We start from the raw sequence: 24,687 nt of genomic DNA on the forward strand, positions 1-24,687 counted from the left end.
AGCAGAGTAATTATAAGTTACTCACCGTATTGACTAACGTACTCTTAGTCTATAGTCCCCTTTCCTCCATACTGTATGGGCGTCCCTTCCAAGGGACGGGAGACAACCTTTTTCACCAGAAAAACCTTCTTCCCCCTTTAAATTTAGAGGCGCGCGGGGGCGCAGCCCAGGGAGCATGCGCTGCCCTGACTCTGCCCTCCAGCGCCACACCTTAGTCCCCATTGACGAGTCGACAATAGATTTAACATTGCCTAATGACACCAGTATTATTAGGGGGGAGGTTGGTGGGACGTATGGAGGAAAGGGGAGTATGGACTAAAAGTATGTTAGTCACTGTGGTGAGTAACTTATAATTACTCTTACGTCCCGTCCCCTTTCCTCCATACTGTATGGGCGATTACAACTGATTGTACCCCCCGGGTGGACAGGAGACCCTCCTTAAGTAAATAGGTTCCTGAGAACCGCCTGTCCGAAAGCCGCATTAGATCTAGAGCCGGCATCCAAACAGTAATGCTTGCAGAAAGCAGAGGGAGAGGCCCAAGTGGCTGCCCTGCTTATGACTTCCAGGGGGATATGGAAGCCTTAGAGGCCTGATATCCTAGCCTCGAGCCGCTGAAAGTGACAAACAGGTCGTCCGACTTGCAGTCCTGTCCAAGTAGAATTTTAGGGCACGCCTGACATCCAGGCAGTGCAGCACTCTGTGTTTCGTCCTTGGGATCGGGAAAGAACGTAGGAAGGACTATTTACTCGTTCAAGTGAAATGTAGACTGAATCTTGGGCAGAAATGCCGGGTGCATCCGCATGACTACCTTGTCCTTGTGAAAGGTGGCATATGGTTCAGAAGCGACCAGCGCCTGAATCTCGCTGACTCTGCGAGCCGAGGTAAGACCGACTAGTAAGGCCGTCTTGATGGTGACCAGCCTAATGTCCACGGATGCTATTGGCTCGATTGGCTAATGCGCTAGGGTGCCCAAGACTATATTAAGGTCCCACACAGGGTGCAGTCTCTTGATGGGCGGGTAGAGCCTAGCGAGACCAGTCAGGTGTTTGACAACAGTTCCTGTAAGCCCCAATGGCTGCGAGGTATGTATGGCAGGTGTCGACCTGTATGCCCGAATGAGCGAGGTGCGCCGAAAAGGAGAGAATGTTTTCCAAATTGCAGGTCCATTTGCTCTTGTACTGGGCACCGGTGGCTTTGCTCCTGGCGCCCTGTATGATTTCCAGATTGGGCTGTGAGGCTAAGGTGCCAAAGCGTTACCTGCTCAGGTACCACACTGAGGGCTAGTTTTCCTGGCGCTGGGTGGATGATCCTGCCCCCCTGCTGTGCCAGAAGATGTGCTGGGCCCATTGGGAGGTGTATCAGAGGCACTTGGAGAGGCTGAGGAGCTCCGAAAACCATGGGCTGGCTGGCCACATGGAGCAGTCAGAATGAGGAGTCAGCGCGACTCCTTGATCTTGCAAATTACCCTGTGGATCAGGGGAGTGGGCGGAAAGGTGTAGGGCTTCATGCCGGTCCACTGGAGGTGAAGTGCGTCGCCAAGAAAGCCAGGGCCCTGACCCTGCCAGGACGCGAACTGGGGGCACTTCTTGTTGTGCCAGGTGGCAAAGAGATCCACTTGGGGGTGACCCCACTTGTTGAAAATCTCCAGAATAACAAGGTCGTTTAGCTGCCACTCGTAAATGTCCACTACCAGCCTGCTGATTGGATTCCCCCGGGAGGCGGACTACCGAGAGGAAAATTTATTTTCCAAGGCCCATTCCCACATGCTGATCGCCAGTCTGCACAGAGGAGGGGATCTGGTGTCTCCCTGCTTGTTGACGTAGTACATGCTGGTCGAGTTGTCTGTCTGGATGAGGACAACCTTGCCCTTCACAAGTGGTAGGAATGCTCCGAGCGCTAGCGAGATGGCATTCAGCTCCAACCAATTGATGTGGTATTCCTGCTCCTGCCGAGTCCAGGTGCTGTGGACCGAGAAATCATCCAGGGTTGTTCCCCAGCCCTCGAGCAAGTAGTCTGTGGTTATGGTGGCCTGCGGAGAGGGCAGCCGGAAAGACTTGCCCGTCCGTAGGTTGCAGTCCATGGACCACCAAGTTAGGTCCAGGTGGAGAGATGGGGGAACGTGGATCGTCTCAGATTACGAGCCCCGCTCCTGACTCCATGAGGCTGCGAAGGGCAGCTGAATCCTTCTCATCTTTAGTCCCGTGTGTGGCACAGCTAACAGAACCGCCGCTGGTAGACCTGGGAGATGTTGGTACCACCCATGCCGAGGTCACTTCTCGGAAGTGGGCGGTGGCCCTCTTGATGGCCTAGATGGAACAAGTTACTTACCTCTAACTGTTGTTCTCCAGCATGGGTCTGGCATGGATTCACATGCTCATGAATATTCCCCGTCGTCAGGCCGGGAATCCTCGGTATAGAAAAAATCAGTATCAGTTTCGTTTCTGATCTGTCTTTCTCAGTAGTAACCAATCACTGGTCTCTGGGTCATACTGCCCCCAGCCAATGACTGCCCTCTCCCTAAGACCCGCCCCTGGCAGCCATCCTCAGATTTGGTAACGCGTGAAGTGGCAGTATGACCAAGTGAAGAGCCGCAGAGGGGTAGGCGGCAGGGTTCGCATGTGAATCCATGCCAGACCCATGCTGGAGAACAACAGTTACAGGTAAGTAACTTGTTCCTTCTCCAGCATGGGGTCTGGCATGGATTCACATGTTCATGAATAAACAGGTTGCGCAGCACTGCCTGGCCGACTCTGGACTCCTCCCTGGAATCCCGGTCGACGCAGTAGAATCTCGTGAAGGTGTGCGTCGACCTCCACGTACCAGCCCTGCAGATGTCGAGCAGGGGCACACCAGACAGGAACGCCGTAGTAGCAGCGTTCGCTCTGGTCGAATGGGCCCTCGGACGGCCTGGCAATGGTCGGTTTGCCAACCGGTGACAGTGCATGATGCAGCCGGAGAGCCATCTGGAAATGGAAGTCTTCGAGAGAGCCTTCCCTTGATTCACAGGTCCAAAGTTCACAAACAGCTGTGATGTCTTCCGAAAACTCTTCGTGCGGTCCACGTAGAACTTCAGGGCTCTAGCTACATCCAGCGAGTGCAGAGTCCTCTCAGCCGGTGACGAAGGTGACTGGAAGAAAACTGGCAACACCAAGGGCTCATTGAGGTGGAAGTCCGACGGCACCTTGGGCATGTAGGAGGGGTGCGTCCTCAGCACCACCCTCGTGTCGTGAAAAGTCAAGTATGGAGGCTGGCAAGACAGGGCCTGGATCTCTCCCACTCGTCGTGCAGAGGTGATGGCCACGAGGAATGCTGTCTTCCACGACAGAAACTTCAACGGCACTGAATGCATAGACTCGAATGGGGCCCCCATGAGCCTAGTTAGCACCACGTTGAGCTCCCACGCCGGGGCAGGGGCCTTCACCGGCGGGAATGATCGGAACAGTCCTTTCATAAATTCCTACACCAGACGATGAGACCACAAGGACGCCCGTCCTGTAGTTCTGGTGCAGCGTGAGACGGAAGCCAGATGTACCTTGATGGAAGCGTGAGATAGGCCAGCCTTGGCCAAAGACAGTAAGTACGGCAATACTTGAGGGGCCGTAATCCGCAGAGGGTTAATCTTCTGTGCACGGCACCAGACAGAGAACCTCTTCGATTTATGTGCGTAGCACTTGAGAGTTGAGGATGCCCTAGCCTTTGCAAGAACCTCTCTGCAGTCGGCCGGGATGTTGTATCCTCCAAACTCTAGTGCTGCAGGAGCCAGGCCTGCAAGTTCAGCGACTCTGGTTGTGATGAAGAATGGCGCCTCCTTCTCTGGAGAGAAGATCCGCGTCCGTCGGCAGCTTGACTGGTGTGGACGCTGACAAGTCCAGAAGGTCCGGAAACCAGATCTGCCTCGGCCACGCCGGTGCGACGAGGATCATCCTGCACAGGGACCTCTTGATCTGGTTGACGAGCCGGAGTAGCAACGGCGGGAATGCATAAAGGAACAGGCCGTCCCAGGGGAACGAGAAAGCATCGCCCATGCTCCTCGGTTGGGGAAACCTGCTGGCGAACCTCCGGCACTTGGAGTTCGCCGCCGTCGCGAAGAGATCGATCTGGGGTTTGCCCCATCGTCGGAAGAGTCGGTCCACTTGATCCTGGCGCAGTTCCCACTCGTGGCACGAGTGCAGCTCTCTGCTGAGTGAGTCGGCAATGGTGTTTTTTATCTCTGCCAGATGAAAGGGTACCAGAAACATCCCTTGGTCGATGGTCCAATGCCACAGATCCTGGGCTTCCTTGGACAGGGGAGGGGATCTGGTTCCGCCCTGCTTCCGAATGTAAAACATCGTGGTGGTGTTGTCGGTGGAGATCCTCACCACCTTGCCCTTGAGGGACGGAAGGAAGGACCTGAGAGCCCAGAACACTGCGCGGAGCTCCAAGATGTTGATGTGGAGAGTCTTCCCCTCCGAGCACCAAAGTCCTCTCGCGTGGAGACCCCCGGTGTGCTCTCCCCAACCTTCCAGGGAGGCATCCGTCGTCACCGTCACCTGGTGGGCCAGGGCTAGGAAACCTGTTCCCGCTGTCAGATGAGCGTGGACACCCCACCATCGTATCGCCTGACGGAACGCTTCGTCGAGCGGGATCCTGTCCTCAAAGCTGCCCGTCGTCTGGATCCAGTGGGCGTCGAGGAATTCTTGCAAGGGCCGCATCCGAAGTCTGCAGTGGGGCACCAGATAAATGCAGGACGACATCATTCCGAGGAGGGACTTGATAGACCTCACTCTGGCCACGTCCGTGGCCAGTAGACGTTGCACCTTTCCTAGGATGGTTCTTATCCTTTCCTCTGACGGTGAGGCCCGCCGCGCCACTGTGTCGAGCTGTGCTCCCAGAAACAGGGCGACTTGCGACGGGACCAGGTGGGATTTTGGAAAGTTGATGGAGAACCCCAGGTCCGTGAGCAGCTGGACGGTCTTCGCAGTGTGTTCCACGGCGAGCTCCCTTGTCCTTGCCCGTATGAGCCAGTCGTCCAGGTAGGGGTAGACGTGGATCCCCTGTAGGCGCAGCCGCGCCGCCACCGGTGCTAGGCACTTGGTGAACACCCTGGGTGCCGATTTCAATCCGAACGGGAGGGCCTTGAACCGGTAGTGCCGCCTTTTGACCACGAACCTGAGGAACTTTCGGTGCCTCTTTAGAATAGGGATGTGGAAGTAAGCATCCTCCAAGTCCAATGACGACAGGAAATCGCCCTCCTCCAGCTGTCCCAGCACGTGCTGGAGGGTGACCATCCGGAACTTCTGTGCCTTGATGTATTTGTTTAGTCGTCGCAGGTCCAGGATGGGACACCATCCTCCTGTCTTCTTCTTCACGCGGAAGTATCTTGAGTAAACTCCGGAGCCCCGAAGCCTCTTCGGGACGAGCTCGATGGCACCTTTCCTGAGCATCGCCCGTACTTCCAACAGCAGTTGAGGGACGTAATTTTCCTTCCTGGCCACGGGAGGAATGCGGGGGCACCTCTTCTGGAACTCGAGGGCGTGCCCCAGGGCCAGGGCGTCCAGCACCCAACGGTCGGTGGAGATGGACTCCCACACGCCGACGAACTTCGTCAGCCGGCCTCCCACCGGGGTGCTTCGGCGGGGGCCTGACCCGACAGTCGGTTCAATCTTGCTTGGAGGCCGCTTCGCCTCCTTGACCACCTTGGCGACGACGGCGGGATCCACCTGACTTGCCGCGTCCCCTGTAGGCCTCCTGCGACGAAGACCTTGCCGCTTGACGGTACGTAGAGGAGCTGCTGCCGGCTCCCTTGGAGGCAGCCTGTCTGCCTCCGAAGCTCCGAAAGGACGGCCGTCGCTGTTGGAGCACACCCAGTGCACGGGCCGTCTCCGTGTCCATCTTGACCGCCTGAAGGGATTCATCAACCGCCTTGCCAAAAAGGTTGTTCTCATCGAAGGGCATGTCCAAAACCTTGGTCTGAACGTCCTGGCGGAAATCCGTCGCCTTGAGCCATCCTCGTCATCTCAGGCAAACGCCGTTGACCAACTGACGGAAACCGGTGTCGGCGATGTCCGTAGCCACCGTAATGGCGTGGTCCGAGGCAATCTCACCTTCCTGCAAGATTTCCAGGGCCTCAGCCCTCTTGGCATCTGGAAGGAAGTCCAACAAAGGGGCGATCTTGAACCACAACTCCCTGTCGTAGCGGGCTACGATGGCCAGGGCGTTGGCCGCCTTGATGGTCGTTGCTGCAGATGAGATGACCCGTTGTCCCATCGCATCCAACTTCCTACCTTCGCCGTCCGGAGGGGAGGTTGAAGTCGAGGCCGATGCCCCCCCGCTTTCTTCTTGGCCGCCGCCGAAATGACCGAGTCCGGGGTAGGTTGCGCACTAAGGCACAAGGGGGCAGCGTCGGGGACCCAGTACTACTTCTTGTACCGGTCCCTCTTCGCAGGAGCCGTGGCAGGGTTCTTGAGGAGGGCGAGCCCCTCATCCCAGATGTCATCAAGAAGCGGTACGGCAAGGACCGTCTTCCTTTTAGCCTCGCGCCGCTGGTAAAGGAACCCCTCCTCCTTTTCCTCTGGGCAGAGCTGGAAGAGCTCGGATGCCCTGGAGATCATTGCATGGAAGGATCCAATCTCGTCGGACGGGGACGCCCGGGCAGGGGGCGACAGGGGACACGTCCCGTCGTCGCCTCCGTCGTCATCCGTCGTGTCCAGGCCTGTATCATCCCCGTGGGTAGTGGACCGGGGGGAAGGCAGAGAAGGCCGCAGAGGCGGGAGAGGAGGCCTAAAATGCGTCCTCCTCCTCTTAAGTGGTGGGCTCCCCGAAGGTTCTGGCTCCAGTTCCTCCGTCGGGTCTGGCTCAGGCACCTCCGTCGGGGGAAGGGGCAACCTAGTCCTTATCTCCGAGCATAAGGACTGGATGGCTGACAAAATGGCCGCCGAGGTGTCCTGCGGCGCCGGAAACGACGGGATTGAGGGCTCTTGAGGAGCCTCGTCTGCGTCATCGTCGCCCTTATCGGGATCCCTCCCGATGGGCTGGGCCTCCTCCACGACTTGGATGAGCTCCTCTTCATAGGTCGTATCCGTATCCACGACAGCCACCAACCCCTCCCCCCCTTTCCAACGAGGACTTCGTGGGGGTCTTCTCGATGGGCCTGAAAGACGACTCCCTCTGCGGTGGCAGGGAGACTCTGGTTCCTGAGGGCGCCTCCACTGGCGTAGCTTACACAGGCTGAGCCAGGGCCGCGGCGACGTCCTCAATCGAGGTTTTAGCAGAGTGAATTAAGGCCAACGTCATCTTCTGTACGCCTGGGGCCTTCACCTTGGGGGGAGGGTCAAAGCCTCGCTCCCCCTCTGCCGGAATCTTCGAGATGGACTGGGGCCTCTCCAGAAGCTTCGCCGGGTTCTCGGACTTCCTCTTACCCGAGCCAGAGCGTTGGCTCGTAGTCGATGGCACCGCGGAGTGTGCGCTTTGCCTGGCAGCCAAGGAGCCCGACCGTTCGGCGCTCCCGGTGCCCGCGGTCTCGTGGTGCTTAGCCTTTTTTTGGGCCCCCGTAGCCGGAGCACCCTCACAGGACTTAGAAGACCGCTCTGACTTTTTCTTCTTCTCGCCTGACGGGCTCTTACCTTCCAGCCAGTTGGCGAGACTGAGGTGGCGATCCTTCATGGTCCGCTCCGACATGTTCCCACAAAACGCGCAGTCCTTTTCCTTGTGCGTCTTGTCCTCATGGAGACAGTAGAGGCATAACGAATGCTCGTCCTCCTTGAAAACGTTCTGAAGCTGGCATCCAGTGCAGGTCCTGAATAGCTTCCCGGGCGTCGAGCTCCCTTTCTCCTGGGCCATGTCCGGGGTAGGCCTCGGAATTTCTGGAATCCTCCAAAAGCGTAACTCGACGAAATCTTCACCCTTGAGGGGCGTAGAAACTCCGAAACGGATCCCCGTTGATCGGATGTAGAAACGGTGGAGCTTGAGGCTCTATTTAACCGAAAAAATGAGACAATCTCCTGAAAAAGCGCGAAAACGCAGCAAAAGCTCAAGAGCTAAGCACGAGGACTCCAACACTTGAACATGCAGTAAAAATCTGAGGATGGCTGCCAGGGGCGGGGCTTAGGGAGAGGGCAGTCATTGGCTGGGGGCAGTATGACCCAGAGACCAGTGATTGGTTATTACTGAGAAAGACAGATCAGAAACGAAACTGATACTGATTTTTTCTATACTGAGGATTCCCGGCCTGACGATGGGGAATATTCATGAGCATGTGAATCCATGCCAGACCCCATGCTGGAGAACTTGTCTTCCTACGGGAAAACCCTCTCGGAGCATGTGTCCCAAATGAGCCACAGGAATGTCAGTCTGCGTAGGGCGCAGCTGTGACTTCTTGAGGTTGAGCGAGAAGCCTGGGCCGTGCAGTGTGTTCATAAGGGCATGGAAAGAGTGGTGAACCGCTTCCGGAGATGTAGCCCTGATGAGCCAGTCAAGAGTTGCTGTCCCAACCTGTGGGAGTGGAGGAGGGAGGAGAGGCTGGGATGGGAAGGCGGTACCCCGTCTATACTACGGAGAGGATCCAAAGGGCCGCGAAATTCTGGTGCCAGAATTGTGCATGGAGCGCAAGCCTGCCCCCCACCAGAGACACGTGGACCCAAAAGGAGCGTGTCATGCCTTCTTTCCCTCAGAGGCTGAGGAGGGGGACTGGAAAAAGCCCTTACTCCCCAACCCCCCCTTTTTTGTTGTTTGCGCCGGTTCTGAGACGGCGAGCGGTCCGGCTGCCTGGATCTGCGTTCCTGGAAACCGCAGAACCCTCCATATGTACGAACGTACTACCTTGCCTAACTTGTTCACAATTCAATTGGGAAGTATTGCTGGTGTGTTTAGGAGTCTAACCCTGTATAACTTAACCTTTCCCTCTTGCTCAAACTTGTCTACAATTTAAATAGGAATTGGGTATACTTTTCGTGACTGTTTTAACTTGCTCTAATGATAGTGATTTGTGTGTGGAACTAAGTGTGTAAAATAACGATATATTTTTTGATACGAGCGCTGCGGAGATTGGGTGTACGATTTGGGCGTGGTCTTTGAAAGGATTGATAAAGACTTTGCCTTTTGAGAGCTGTTCTTTTTATCAAGCTCTTTGTCTGTAGAGGAGTGGAAGAGGTCCTCCGACCCCCTCGAATGGTAGATCTAGAATGCGCTCCTGGACATACGGGTTGAATTTTGTTGCCCGGAGACAGGCTGTTCTCCTCATGTCCGTGGCAATACAGATGGAAGGGCCCGAGTTATCGATATGAGCCACTGTGGATTTCATGAGGTCATGCGCCACGAGCTTGGCTTCTGCTAGCCCCGCCTTAAAGCGTGATTGGCATTGGGTGGGGAGTTCTGGCAGGAAGTCCGCAATTTCCCGCCATAACCGTGGGTTGGCAGCAGCCAGCATGGCATCTGCGTTGGCCTGACGCAGGTGTAAGGAGGCGTTGGAGTAGTTTATCTTGCCGTATGCCTCCAAGATCTTCTCCTTGCCTAGCAGCGCTGCAGAGGAGGAGGAGGCTGACTGAGGCTTGGAGTATAGTGATGCCACAGCAATCACAGAGAAGTGTGGCTGAGGATGGGTCTAGAGCAAGTGTATCCCCCTCCATCTGCCTGTACTTGGCGTCCAGGCGTCGATTGATCGGCTGGACCGAGTGGGGCTTAAACCAACCCTTTTTGGCCAGGGAGACTACATCGGTTTGCAGTGGAATCCGGGTGTTGGCAAAGGGGCGTCGTGTGAGGCCTTCAGCCAGAACCCCCTCTGCCGGCTGTTCGACCTTGGGTTGGGGAGGCCCAGGTACTCCGCCAGGCCAGCAAGATGTTCATGGACGGCCCTGGCTGAGGATGGCGTGTCCTGATCCTCCTCCTCGTCCGTATCCTGCGGATCTTGTGGAGAAGGAGGGGTAGATGGCACCAGAGGCTGGGGTACAGGGACCGCAGCCGGAGGAGGCGTCTGCACCAGGGACTGGGGGCACAATGAAGGAGTCTGTGGTGCCTCTAGCATGGCGGGGAGGACTTCCCTGACTGCGTCTTTGATGATAACCCCATATGAGGAGACCTCATGAGGCCGAGAAACCTCTCCAAGTGCATCTCCTCACTGATCAAAGAGGTGGCAGGGGGTACTGACTGGGTAGCGGGGGGCTGCTGGAGCCGCTGTGTACCCTGTCCATATGGGCGCAAAGGAAAGTTGCCCTGCGCAAATGAAGAAGAGACTGTAGGCCACGTACCTGGTTGAGGCCAGTCCCACCTTGACACTCGTTCTTCGCCGAATTCATGGAATGGCGTTGGACGGGTGCCCCTTTCTGGCGCCGCGGCCATTTTGTTGAACTGCCTGCCACGTGCCTGCGACGTGTTGGTTGGCCCGCTGGGCCCGGCTGTTAGGCAGAATCCTGTGCAGTGCCCTTAGGGACCACTACACACAATTAAGACTACAAGTGGCAATACAAGTTCACCTTTGGTACAAGCCTGTACTACATTGTTAAAGTGGCATCAGTAGCGGAGCAGCCAGACTTATCTCAAGAGCAAATGAGCAGTAGTAGAAATTACACAAAGGACCACAACAACTGTCACTCAAGCAAACACTGACTCAAGGGTTTTGGTTGAAAAGTAAAAGTACATTTATTTCTAGACCATCTGTCTGCAAAACACTTGACTTCTATTAAATTAAAACCACACATAAAATACACTACACACAACCAATTCTACAAAACAACTCAAGGTAAGTACTTTATGATTTGACAGACAGGTGTTATGAAACAAAAGGCGTTACCGGGAATACATATGCGATCACTTTTTTACAGTAATGACAGTTTGGTCTTACTAAAGATAGGCGTATCCGCGGAAAGAAATGTTACCGGAGTTAAAACACACTTAGCAGCTGAGTTAACAAAAGAGAGTTGGGGAGAAAAATCATAGGCAATACTTTTGTCAAGACAGACAGAATCAGAGAACACTTTCTGACAAGAAGATAAAAGTCAATAGGCCTGCGCCAGTGTCATGTGGAACCGGATTCCTGTTGTTGAGGATCACACAGTCAGATAGTTCACGATTGAAGATTGCCATGAGTACTTGGATATTGTCAACAGAGGAAGCAAAAGTTATAAGAGGGAAGGAAGACCAGGGCAAGCCTTGGATGAGGAGAAAAGGGTTCACCCCAATTCCTCGAAGCTCGACAAAGTACCTTATTCTTTGAAGAAGCTGGTGCTACGGCAGTTGTTCCTGGTAGTTTTCTGCAGACTCACGGTTCCTGGAGCTTCAGTCGTGGGGACAAGAAGGACGTCTGGAGTGATCCGAACTACTCAGGGATGAGGCCAGCAGCAGCGACAGTGAATAAAAGGTGCACTCCTTAAAACAGGAGAGGCTCTACAGATGGCTACCCGGACCACTACAGCAGTGTGCAGAGATTCCGACCACGAAGAGGATCCTCTGGCTGTGAAAGATGAGCCGGTTGATCCCACCAGGCTCAAGGGAAGAAGACTCTGGACTGGATCTTCTCTTGTCGTTGAAGGGTAGATGGCTCAGGACTGCAGCAGGGCTTCACCGGGACTCAGTAGTTGCAGCAGCCGTCTTCTTCTCCGCTTCTCTTCGGTTCCTTGCAGTTCCAGTGGCGACTCTGACTTCCAACCCAAGAGTCCTGCCTTTTATGCGAAAATCCCCCATTCACACAGCCTGGCTGTCAATCACACAGCAGGGGGTTTTTCCGGCCCGGACAACCACCTTAGCCAATCATGCCAAAGCGCAACTTGGGTTTCCAAGGATACCCTGTGCAGGCGGGTGACTACACCCCTCCCTCACATACAGCCCACCTAGACACCCATGCACAAAGAAGCCCGCCAAAAGACGGTGAACAAAGGAGGCAACCCTGGTTTTGCCGCGCAAAGTAAAACACAAGAAGGACTTTAAGAAAAAGAAATGGCGAATAAACCCGACCGGAGCCAAATGAAAGAGCATTTGGTCAAGCGGTTTTATGTTCGAGGCTACTATGATAGCCTGGAACAGTACCATGTTTATATAATATAATCGAGGTAGAAAAGTTAGGGTAGATACCACTGCCACCAGCCAAGTCCGAATGTTAAAAGAGCAAAACCAAGCTCAAAGAGGCACAGACAAAAAGGGATAGGAGTTAACCCTTTTCAGTACTCCATGCAAGATGGGGTGTACTGGGTCTGTAGTTTTAAATGACTATGTAAAGTAAATGGCAACTTTTCTTTTTTCACCCTCAGAAAATGGAGTCAGGGGGAAGTCTCAAAGACAACCCTGTGTTACTGCACGGAAGGTGCAGTGTAACAAACATGGAGTGGTGTCCTCAGAGCCCACTATTACACAAAGAGTAGAAATACACATGGCAAAACACATGTAAGAGTGGAAAAAAGGCTCACACTTTTACCAAGAGGAAAAAATAAACTCGAGAAAGCTAAGCCGCTGGGGGACACACTAAGTGTGGGAAATTAGCCATAGAATGAGAATTCTCCCCAACACCAGCCTCATCCAATACTTGCGTGTTGACCACGAGGCCTACCCTGCTCCTCGGGCATTGGCACGGTAGGTGTAATACCCTCGACCCAGAGGACGGTAGAGCTGCGTTTAGGCGCCCCCTCGGATGTATTGCCGGTATTGGGGCATAGCCCCTCGGACATATTGCTGGTATTAGGGCATAGCCCCTTGACCATGGTGCCTGTAAAAGGGCATAGCCCCTCGCGTGTAGACCCGGTACACGAACCTTCCAGTCCCTCGACACTGCACTCGGGAGGATCCGAGGACCCGAAGGCCGGTAGCTGTGGCAGCCTCGGGGCGTGTACCGGTAGAAGGACCTGGCCAGTCCCTCACGCACAGTAGAGTCCCTGGGAAGGAGTTCCTTGCGGGGTGCACTGGAAAATATTGGCCCTACCTTGGGCCTGGTTTGATGCTTCACGAAGTTCTTGAGATCCTCTGGAAGAGCTCCCTCCACCTGGCGAGTCTGTTCTTCAGCGCCTTCGAGGACAGCGAGTCACGCGCCGAACAGGACTGCCAACCGTTGTCTGGGCCAAGGCAACGTCGGAAGAGGGCGTGGGGGTCTGAAGTTGGGAAGAACCCGTTGCAGGATGGACACCTGCTGAACCCTGTAGAAGTCGACATGCGCCGGGGAGGAGCATGACGCCTGAGGACCGAGTATATGAACGACAAAAAAGACAAAGAAGAAGTAGCCACGCGTGGAATTACATGGCGGAAGCCACACCCAGGAGCGCTGGTGAATTCGGCCCGTTCGTCGATGCGGAAAAGGGGACCGAGGTGTGGCGCCGGAGGGCAGAGTCAGGGCAGCGCATGCTCCCTGAGCCGTGCATCTAAATGTAAAGGGGAAGAAGGTTTTTCTGGTAAAAAGGTTCCGTCTCTTGGAGTATTTGTATTTGTTTATTATTTGTAAATCCAGATGGACAAGGCGAAGGACAAAGGTAAATTAGCGATCTTTCTGCTACTAGACCTGTCTGCAACATTCAATCTAGTCGACCACCAAATCCTCACAGGACATCTTACCTCAGCAGCAGCCTTCTCCTCCAACGCCTCAAACTGGATCAAATCCTTTTTTATCCAACCGAACTACTAGGGTCTTCTCACCTACTGCATCTGCTGAACCGGTCCCTATACACTGGAGTCCCCCAAGGCTCCTGCGTTTCACCAACGCTTTATAATATATTCATGAAGCTCCCCTTCGATCGCTTGGACAACTTGGGCGTCATCTACACTATGCAGATGACACCCAGGTCCTTATCCCGCTTACTGGCCACTACAATGAAGACTCAAAACTAATCAATAATATCTACACAGAAATCCAGGCCTGGATGGCTACCAACAGCCTGTGCCTTAATGATAAGAGTGAGCTTCTTCTTGTCGGCACGCAAGCGCACTTGACCAAAGATACACATCCTTCAATATTGACGGGAACTGCATCAAAGTTGCCAAGGAAATAAAAACCTTGTGAGTCTATCTGGACTCGACCCTGTCCCTAAAAAAACAAATCAGTGCTGTGGCCTCCTCCACTAACAAGCTAATCTACAGCTGCAAATCCTACTTGTCCACTAGTAGCTGTATAACGCTTACCAGAGCCCTAGCGTGATCAAAGATTTACTACTGTAATACACTCTTCCTAGGATCCTCTGAACAGAACTTAAACAGGCTTACAAAATAATTCACTGAGAGCAGCACTTAATCTTCCCAGATCCTGCCACACCTTCGCTATCAGGCGAGAAGCTTACTGGCTTGCTGTTCATGACAGAATCACTCTCCGTACGCTGGCAATCACACACAAATGTCTAACGCAGCTCCTAAATATCCGTCAGATAAATTCAGCAAGCACCAACCATCCCGGCATACCAGATCTGCCCAATCCAATTGCCTCGTAGTACCAAGGTTCAATATAAAAATGGCAGAAGGTGTTAGCTTCTACGTGCAAGCAGCCAAATGCTAGAACTCTCTTCCTCCCTCTCACAGACTAGAACCTTCCTTCTTTACTTTCAAAACTGGAGTAAAAAGCTGGCTTAGCGATAAGCCCAGCCGATTAAGCGCCCCCCCACCTTCCACTGAATGTTCTTACTTGGAAATGATTGTCATCAGACCTAACTGTAACCATTGGTCTTCCTACCCCCGTCAGCGTTTTATTTTATGCCTGTAACATTCACCTGTAACTTGCGGTCCTCAGACCGAACTGCAACCACCAGTCTTTTATCTGTTGTCATTGTCTTATTTATGCCTTTAACAATCAAGTTCTCCAGCGTCCAGTTACTTCAGGGTTTGGTGCGCGATACAAATAATAAACAAATACAAAGAGTAGGGCTATTGAGGCATTTTACTATATTTCTTTTGAGAATAAAAGGACATGTTTTGATAAATCACATTACTGACCCCCGACAGTACATACTCACTAAACATAATATATATTTGCAACACTTTCACCCATGTCGCTATTGCATCTGCTTGTCCCCCAATGTTGATACCCATTTCGCCAAACATCCTCCAAACTCGCAACTTGCTGTATCTTTTGTAAGTAATCAGGATCAGACTCTACCATTCAGGTGCGCGATACAAATAATAAACAAATACAAAGAGTAGGGCTATTGAGGCATTTTACTATATTTCTTTTGAGAATAAAAGGACATGTTTTGATAAATCACATTACTGACCCCCGACAGTACATACTCACTAAACATAATATATATTTGCAACACTTTCACCCATGTCGCTATTGCATCTGCTTGTCCCCCAATGTTGATACCCATTTCGCCAAACATCCTCCAAACTCGCAACTTGCTGTATCTTTTGTAAGTAATCAGGATCAGACTCTACCATTCATTTAAAAAAGTGAAAGGTCCAATAATTTGCAGTTCCTGTATTGAGGCTTACACATCAGTTCATGGTATTTTTATGCAGTACAGCTCCGGCATTTTATTTTTCAAGTCCTACCTTCAATAGCCTGCTCAATTCCTTTCAGACGTGCGTACGCTGTGTTAATATCCAAAGTAAAATTGTCCAGTTGTTCCTGAGTAAGATGCCTAAACTTAATTTCCTGATCCGATAATTTCTCACACAAATCCTGGAAACAATGTAAACACACATTTTAAATAAATGAAAGACACTTTCAAAAACAAACAATTTGCCATATCAAAATAAGTGATTCTTTAATTCTTGAAATAACAGGATGCCATTTCACACGTCCACCTAATACATTTTGAAAGGACATTATCAGGATCTCTCTCCAACAGGGCACTACAAATTGATACCAACACTGTACCTTTTATTACAGATGTAATGTAGCAAAGCATGACAAGTGTTTGCAAAAAACGTGGGTGCCCCTCTACTGAGAGCAAGCACAGCCATATAACCTGTTCTACTGTCTACATGTTGTAGCTCAATTCACCTTACCAGAGGAGAAGCATTAACTTACGCATCAGTCATATCCATCACTGATCAGCCATGTATCAGTGTGGTCTCACCCACAAGGACAGGTCCGCATGGAAATGATAGGCAATTCAGATCTGAACAAGAGTACCATCACAACCCCAGTGAAAAAGGGTGCTTACGACTACGTGGACCATTTTAGGGAGGTGGAGGGTGGGACATATGGAACAATGAACTAGGCGTACAGAATCACTACAGGAGTAACATTTTTTTATCCTACATATCATTCCCTTTCCTCCATACCATATTAAAAGTCCATGTAGGTGGACCTTAAGGACTATCATTAGGTAGGAATTGGTGCACACTGTGAGACTACACAAGACTTATCTGCTTGGTATTTGGTAACCCACCTTTTGGTATAGGTCTGTACTACACAAGTTGGTAGTGTGACTGAGCAGCCATGCCTATCTCAAGAGGGGTAAATGTGAGCTGTACAGATGAAATCAGTAAATACATGTAACCAAGTAACACTTACACTCTCAGGTTTTCAGTTATAAATATATTTACACACACACACACACACACACACACACACACACACACACACACACACACACACACACACACACACCAGTTTTAGCTAAGCATTCTTTAAAAAGGGTGATTGTAACTGTCAAGCAAACTTTGGAATCACTTTTCAAAGTCAATAAAGTTGGTGAATACACTTTGGATATGCTAATCCATTCCTCCTTCACCTGAAGTGACTTCAGGTGAAAAAGGATAGTATTGCATTTATCGTAAACACCCTGTTAGGCAAAATCCTATGCAGTTCCCTCAGTGAGCACTACAGAAGATTAGGACTACAGGTATATGCAATAAATATCCTTTGGTATCAGTCTGTACCACACTGATTTAGTTGGTAGCTGTGGCTGAGCAGCCAGAGGTATCTCAAGAGGGAGATGAGCAGTATTCAGAGTTTACACAATAGGACCATAGCACTATGAAACAAGGAAACACTGACCAAAGCTTTGTATCAAAAAGAATATATATAGTTATTTTACACACTTAGTTCCACACACAAATCACTATCATTAAAGCAAGTTAAAACAGTCACGAAAAGTATACCCAACTCCCTATTTAAATTGTAGACAAGTTTGAGCAAGAGTGAAAACTGAGCAAAACGGCACAGTGTAAACCAAGCAGAAATGGCACTCTAACAATTTCTTCAGAGGGAGGGAAAGGTTAAGTTATACAGGGTTAGACTCCTAAACACACCAGCAATACTTCCCAATTGAATTGTGAACAAGTTAGGCAAGGTAGTACGTAAGCATAAGCAATACTTAGGTGAAAACCGAGCAAAATGGCACTTCAGCAATATATAAAGGGGAAGGAAAAGGTGGTTATAGGAGTTTAGGTGCACCAACACATTTCTTGATGAAAAGCAATCTAGAGAAGGCAGTTGTAGCAGATTTAGCCAGAGTCAATAGGCCTGTGCCACAGTCAGTGGTACAAGGCCAAGTGCCTAGATTCAAACGGTTCTAGTAGCTGCAGTCAAGTCTTTGTTTAACGATTGAAAAGGCAGTTGCAGAAGGTAACAAGACAATGTTAGACGATAGGGGCGGCCAGCCCAGAAGATAAGTAAAGGATTTAAAACACCTTTAGCAGTACCCAGCGAAACGGGGGGCCTGGCGGAACAATGTACCTTAAAAATGGAAGAGGCTCCTGGAGTGGCGGTAGTTCCCGGAAGTTCCTGCAGTTCAGGAGATCCAGCAGAGGAAGAGAGGCTCTCGTTGTGGAGGAAGGTTCGAGTTACTGCACTGCCCAGAGATGAAGCCAGCCGCAGTGCTGCCAAAACGGAATAAAAAGTATGGTCCTTTAAATCGCGGTCGTGGGTGACAGGTGCCTGGCTATCCGATTTCCTAGTGCTTGGCACTGGCGATTTGACCAAGGCAGGTCGTGAAAGGCGATTGGCGAACTGGTTGGTCCCACCAGCTCAAGGGAAGAAGGCTCTTGAAGGTGAGGATCTTCTCTTGTCGTTGGAGAAAAGTGGTGAGGAACCGCAGCAGGGCTTCACCAGTGGTTCAGTCGTTGCAGATGTCTTTGGCTTCACTCCTATTCGGATTTCTCAGGTCCAGTGGCGACTTCTGTCTTCGAGTCCACAGGTCCCTGCTTTTATGCAGAAAAAACCCCATACATACAGCTTGTCACTCACACAGTGGGGTGGCTATCCTGGCGGGATAACCCCCCAGCCTATCAGAGCAGAGTGTGACTTGGGTTGCTTAGGCAACCCTGTCCAGGGTGCCTATTCCCCCTCCCACACATCCTGTCTACCACAGACTCACTGGCGCCTAAAGGAGCGCTTCTGTCCAGAAGCCCGCCAAAAAGGACGAACAAAGGGCCGCAACCTCGACTTGGATTACAGAGAAAGACACGAGAAAGACATTAAACATCTGGCAATAAAACCCTACCGCAGTAAAGTTAATAATAAAATAATCCGGCGGTATGTTCAAGGCGGTCAGTAAAAGTGGAAGCCTCGAACAATGGGAAAATCCCATAGGGAGATATTCGCAGTCGAATATTTATGGTAGTAACCACTGCCACCAGGCAGAAACTTTGGCGAGAGGGACTGGACAGTACCCTCTCGAAAATGAACACCAGGGAAAAACTATTATCCCTTCCCAGTACCTCCATAGTAAGATGGGGTGTACTGGTTTTGTTCATAATTGACTTGTAAAGTCAATGGGGACTTTAGATGCCCTGGGAGACAGTAGTCAGTCCCAGGGTATGGAGTCTAAGGTTGGGGGTCACTGTGACACCCCTGTGTTACTGCACTGAGGGTGCCTTGTAACACATGTAAAAGGATGATGCCCATGAAGTGAGAAAAACTCCATAGCCCATAAGCATAAAAATAGCCTCAAACACATATCACACATATGTCTAAGAGTGGGAAAAAGAGTCTCACTCTTAGCAGGAGTAAAAAAAATAAACCCTTGAAACCCAGCAAAGCTGCTGGGGGACTCTATAGGTAAGGGAAATTAGCCTTAGAAGAGAATTCTCCCTTACACACCCATATACTTTTTTGGTCTCTGTGTTTCAGGAAGGAAAAGTTAGGGAAATAGAAAGGTTAGAACATACCTTCTTATGACAGGAAGACAGTTTGAATCCTCTAATGAAATCTAGGTAAGCCTTTCCCAGCAGTAACAGTGTTCAACAAATTACAACCTATGAAGGGACATGCAGTGCCAAAATCAATAGATAAGAAGGGTGCCTTTAAGGAGTCAGGACAGCCAAAGTCAATTGGACCAAGTGGATAGTTCTGATGCACTTCTTGGATAGTCTTTCACAAAGTCAGATGGTTCAAAAAAGATCACTAAAGGAACACAAGCTGTTAAGCCTGTGCAAGGGGAGGGGAAATCAACTCAAAAAGGTAAGCCAGTACACTTCTCAACTGAGAAAGCACGACTTATGGCGATAAGGTAAATACCCAAAGCCCCCACAGTACCTCTGGTTTGAAGAAAGTGTTCCAGCGGGATTCCGTCTGCTACAGCCAAGCAGACCCGTGTTCCTGACCCTCAGTCGTGGGGACAAGAGGGCGGACGTCTGGCCGGCTCCTGCGGCAGTACTCGGGAGAGGACTTCGCCAGCTACGGATTTACTTAGATTCAGCAGCTCTTTGTGGTTTCAGCACCTCGCAAATAGCACTGATGCAAAACGAATATCCCTGGCTGGACATTCCTGGCTCCCTCAGTCCTGTACTCTGGATCGGGATTTCCTGCTTCTGAAGTGTCCTTAGGAGGCTCCTGGAGCTTTTGGCTGGATTTGTTCTGTGGAAGACGTTGCACTCGGTAATGGACACTCGACCCCTGGCATTGGGTTTCTACAGCACTGGAGTGGCACAGCCGACTGGCGATTGCGCCAAAGTGGAGTTTGTCTCGGGGCTAGTTGGTCGCACCAGCCCAAGGGGAGAAGTCGTTTCGCCTGGAGCTTCTCCGTTGATGCGCAAATGGAGGTCAGCACAGCAGCAGGGCTTCACCGGGCACTTCGAGGTCTAGGTGGTTGCAGCGGGCTTCTCTTTCGGATGTTTCTTCCTGTGGTCGACTGCCTGTAGTCCCAAGAACCTCTCCTTTTAAGCCAATTCTCATTCATTCGCTGCCCTAGGCCCTCCATCACCCAGAAGGGTGGCTGTCCTTCCCGACAGCCAGCCGGCAAAGCAGGACTGGATTCTTGCAGGCACACCTAGAGACAAAAGCACAGGGGAGTTTCGGGACCTTCCCTCACTTCCGGTCCTTCCAGACACACTGGAGCCAGGGGAGGGCTTCAGGGATGAAAAACACATAAAAGGGGCCAAACCTGTATCAACCTACAGAGTAAAAGCCAAGAAAGACCTCACAAACAGAAAATGGTGAAGAAAGACGACAGGGGCCATTTTGACACAATGGACACCCATGGGTGCTGCACTGCAGCGGAGGGTTCAACCTGCGGTAGAAATGCACACTGGTAGTAAAAAGTAAACCACTGCCACCAGCCATTTAAAGTGGTAAGGGTAACAAAAAATGTTACATGAGAAAGTAGGATAAGGGCCTGCTAGGTTACACCCCCCCCCCGCCCAAGCACTCCACGTAAGATGGTGTGTGCTGGACCTACAAAGTAATAGAGTAAATAAGATCAATGTCACCTTACTATTCTTGGGAACAGTAGTTCAACCAAGAAAAGGTATTTTAACCTTAAGAGAAATCCAAGGGACTTCTGAGTGACACTGCCCTGAGGGTGTTGTGTGTCACTATACAAAAGCAGAGGCCTATGGAGTTTGTCAGACTCCAAGAACAGTGAAAGCATAACATCCTAGTCAGGGAAAAACACCGGAGTGAGTGAGAAAAAGGTCCTACTCACCCAGGAGTTCAAATTAAAAGTCCTAAATCCAGCAAAAGAGCTGGGTGTCTCCAAGGTTGGGAGGAAATTAACACAGAAATGAACATTCTCCCTAACAGCTATCCAGAAAGCTGGGGAAGAAGCCCATGTGGCCGTATTGCGGATGACCACCCATGGCATATTTTCTCTGAAAAGCCACGGTAATGGCCTTAGCATTCACTGCATGGGCATGGCTATCTTTACTGGCAATTTGTGGAGTTTATAAGCCACAAACCAACTGGTGACTCAAGCCTTTGAAGCCTGTAATCTAAGCATCTGGAAAGGGCGATCAAAACTTGAGTGCTCTTGACATCAAGGCAATGCAGTATACTGCCTCCTGACTGTGGATAGGGGTGAAATGTTTGCAGCACTATCTCCTAATTAATGTGAAATGCCAAAACGACCTTTTGTTGAAATTCTGGATATGTTCTCAAAACAACCTTATCATGGTGGACACGGTTTTCCATGTGGCTAGTTCAATATTTGTAAGGATTTTCTTCTTGCCGATTTCCCTGGACAAACATCTACAGGGTCCCCACTTTTGAATTTTGATTTAAGGAAAATATTTTTGCATTACTTATCTGGCTTAACTCATCTATTTTGGGCGCACTGATCAGTCTGTATGGCTATCTGTGAAGGGTGACCTGGCTCCTACCCACCCACCCCCAGCCCCCATTATGAAATTCCTTGTTTCTAAGCTGCAGACATTACCTTACAGTGAATTTCTTTTGTTTTTAGTTACTTTTGTTACTGACATCTGTTGTCCAAGATGGGCTGGTGGCAGCAGATATTTTTCTACCGTGGCTTTTATTTTTCTGGCGTGAACTTTACTGCATAAGGCCACTTTGAATACCATGTACGTGCTTTTCGCCTGTCATTTGGCCATCTAGTCTTTGGGTCTTCCTGCCTTCGCAGGTCCGGAATAACAAAATACTTAGCTCTTTATCTATAAGGCATGCATGACTCACCGTAATAGCATTTCTGATGATTGTATCTCCAGCACAGTTGTTCTTTGCTTTTTACACCGAAAGGGGATGCATTATGGCTCCACTCAAGGCTTCTACAAGCTATCTTTGGATAGGATGCAGTATAACATGCATTACTCACGCATTACAATCATCAGAAATGCTATTACGGTGAGTAATGCATGTCTTCTGATGCTCGTTAATCTGCTTAGAATCACATGGTGTACATAGACTAGCGAGCAGTACCAGGAGTTGGAGGTGGGTTATGAGAATGAACAGTAGAGAAAAGATGTCTTAATACTGCTTGTCCCACCTGAGAGTCAGATCTGGAATGAGTGTCTAGGCAATAGTGTTTTGTAAAGGTGTGTACAGAACTCCAGGTTGCCGCTTTGCAAATGGACTCGAGGGGAACATTTGAAAGAAATGCTATGTAAGTCCCAGTGCACCGAGTAGAGTGTGCTCTAGGCTTGATGGGAAGTTCTCTCTTAGCAAGAGTGTAACACAGTGTGATGCATTTGACAATTCACCTCGAGATAGCCGATTTAGAGACAGGATCCCCTTCTCTGCCAGCTGCCACTGAAACGAAATGCTGGTTTGTTTTCCTCAGTGGTGGTGTTCTTTCCAGGTAGAACATGACTGCCCTGCGCACATCTAGTGTGTGTAGGCTTCTTTCGGCCAGGCTAGAGGGATTCTGGAAGAAAGTGGGTAGTTCGATCGATTGGTTCACATGGAACTTCTAGATGAATTTAGGCGCAAATCTGGGATGAGTGCGCAGAACCACCTTATCTCTATGGACTGTAACAAAAGAGTCTAGAACAGAAAGGGCCTGTAGTTCGCTAACCCTTCTAATGAAGTGATAGCCACTAGGAAGGCGGTCTTGTAAGTAAGGTCTTTTAGACATGCTTTATGCATTGGCTCCAACGGAGATCCCATGAGTCTGGTTAAAACCACATTTAGATCCCACCCAGGAGCTGGGTGAGAATTTGGGGGGATGGACTCTCTTAACCCCTTCCATAAAGGCCTTAATAAATGGTATTTTCCACCAGGACACTTTCTGTTGTGACGTGGTGTAGGCTGAGAGAGCAGCAAGATGAACCTTTAGTGAATTGAAGACCAGTCCTGCTTCTAACAAATGGGTTAGGTACAGCACAATGTGGGTGGGTGAGCAATCAATGGGATTGATGCCCTTGATATTACACCAGATGACAAAGTTTCCATTTACTGGAATAACAATAGCGCGTGTTAGGTTTCCTAGCTTCCGGGAGTATGTCCATGCATCTCTGAGGGAGCTGTAGGTGTACAAACTATGACCTAAGGAGCCAGGCTGCTAAATTCAGAGTTTGTGGGCATGGGTGTAGGGTCTCTCCCCCCCCCGTCCTGAGACAACATGTTGTACGGGCAGGGTAGTTTTAATGGTGGGGAGAGGGATATTTCCATTAGATGAGAACTAGGGTTGGCGGGCCACCAGAATCATGGTGGCTGGTTCCTGGTGCATCTTGTGCACTATCTTGTTGAGTAGGGGAGTTGCGGAAAAGCGTAGACAAATTTCCCTGACCATGTTATCCAGAGTCCGTTTCCCCTTGGAGCGGTTCTGGAGGTACCTGGAGGCGTAGTCTTAGCATTGGGCATTCTCCTGAGTTGCAAACAGGTTGATCTCTTGGAGGCCCCATTCTGCAAAGAAGTTGGAGACGATGTCTTCATGCAGACGCCATTCATATTCTACGGGCAGTGGGAAATCTCTGCTGAGCACGTCTGCCAGATTGAGTTCCCCTGGAATGTGTTGGGACAACAGAAACATCTTGTGTTTGAGATCCCACATCCAAATGTTTTGGGACAGCTTGGATATCCCTGGAGAGTGTGTGCCCTCTTGTTTGTTTAAGTACTACATGGCTGTGGTGCTGTCTGTCAGAACCAGAACTGTCTTCCCTTGTAGTCGAGTCTGAAAGGCTTTTAGTGCCTTGAACACTGCTAATAGCTCTAGCAGATTAATATGGTTGGTTGCTACTTGTGGGGACCACATTCCATGCGCTGTCTGCTGAAGCAGGTGAGCCCCCACCCCATGAGAGAGGAGTCTGTCGTGAGAGTGGCTTCCACTGCGGGGGTGGTGAAGAACTTCCCCTTCAAGAGGTTTTCCTTCAACCACCACTGCAGCGAGAGAACGAGGGCTGGCGAGACAACTACCAGATCTTCACATTGGGCCTCATTACGACCCTGGCGGTAAGGGGTTATCGCCAGCGTTAGCTGCGCCGACCCCTTACCGCCAACTACGAGGTCCCTTAGCGCCATGGCGCTTTTAACACCTGCTTTTAGCAGGTGTTAAAATCCATGGCGCTAAGGGACCATGTTGTTAATTACGCCACCGTAATTTACGGTGGCGTAATTAACGCCTTCCCCACTCCCATTATGCCCTATGGGGCAAAAATGGGAATGGGGAAGGGTAAATGGGGATTGGGGACTTACCGCCCCGCCGACCTCGGAATGGGGCGGTAAGTCCGCCAACCACCATGGCGTAAACGTAGTTTACGCCATGGTGGTAAAGTCACGGCCCAGGTGGTAACTTACCGCCTGGGTCGTAATGAGGCCCATTGTCCACTGGCCTGACACCACTGGCTGTTGAGCCACTCTTACAAGGGATGCATGCGCAGGCGCGCATGGGGAAACAAGTATATGCATGGCGCCATCATACCTAGCCGCCTCATGGCCTTGCGTACCATCACCTCTCAACTGGCCACATTATGAGGGATGTATAAAAGCATGTTCTGAACCCTTTCGTTGGAGGGGAAGACGAGGCCGTCCTTCGTCTGGATTAGAGCCCCCAGAAATTGTTTCTTGACTGGGGGCTAGACTGGACGACTTCTCGATGATAGAGAATCCCAGACTGAACAGAAGGTCTACAGTCTTCTGGGTGTTCAAAAAGCATGTGTTGTAAGAGTCCCCTGTTAAGAGCCAGTCG

The 24,687-nt window shown here is 50.7% G+C and overlaps 1 protein-coding gene across 1 annotated transcript in view; it reads right to left on the minus strand.

The window, feature by feature from the left end:
* Positions 1 to 24,687, minus strand: part of IMMT (inner membrane mitochondrial protein) — a 946,894-nt gene that overhangs the window by 238,912 nt on the left and 683,295 nt on the right. Inside the window, exon 13 of the mRNA XM_069632176.1 lies at positions 15,428 to 15,557. Within this exon, the coding sequence (XP_069488277.1) occupies positions 15,428 to 15,557 (130 nt within the window). The remainder of the gene's footprint in view (positions 1 to 15,427; positions 15,558 to 24,687) is intronic.

The sequence above is a fragment of the Ambystoma mexicanum genome, chromosome 6q (assembly GCF_040938575.1).
Source record: "Ambystoma mexicanum isolate Mex_15411 chromosome 6q, UKY_AmexF1_1, whole genome shotgun sequence".
Taxonomy (NCBI): Eukaryota; Metazoa; Chordata; class Amphibia; order Caudata; family Ambystomatidae; genus Ambystoma; species Ambystoma mexicanum.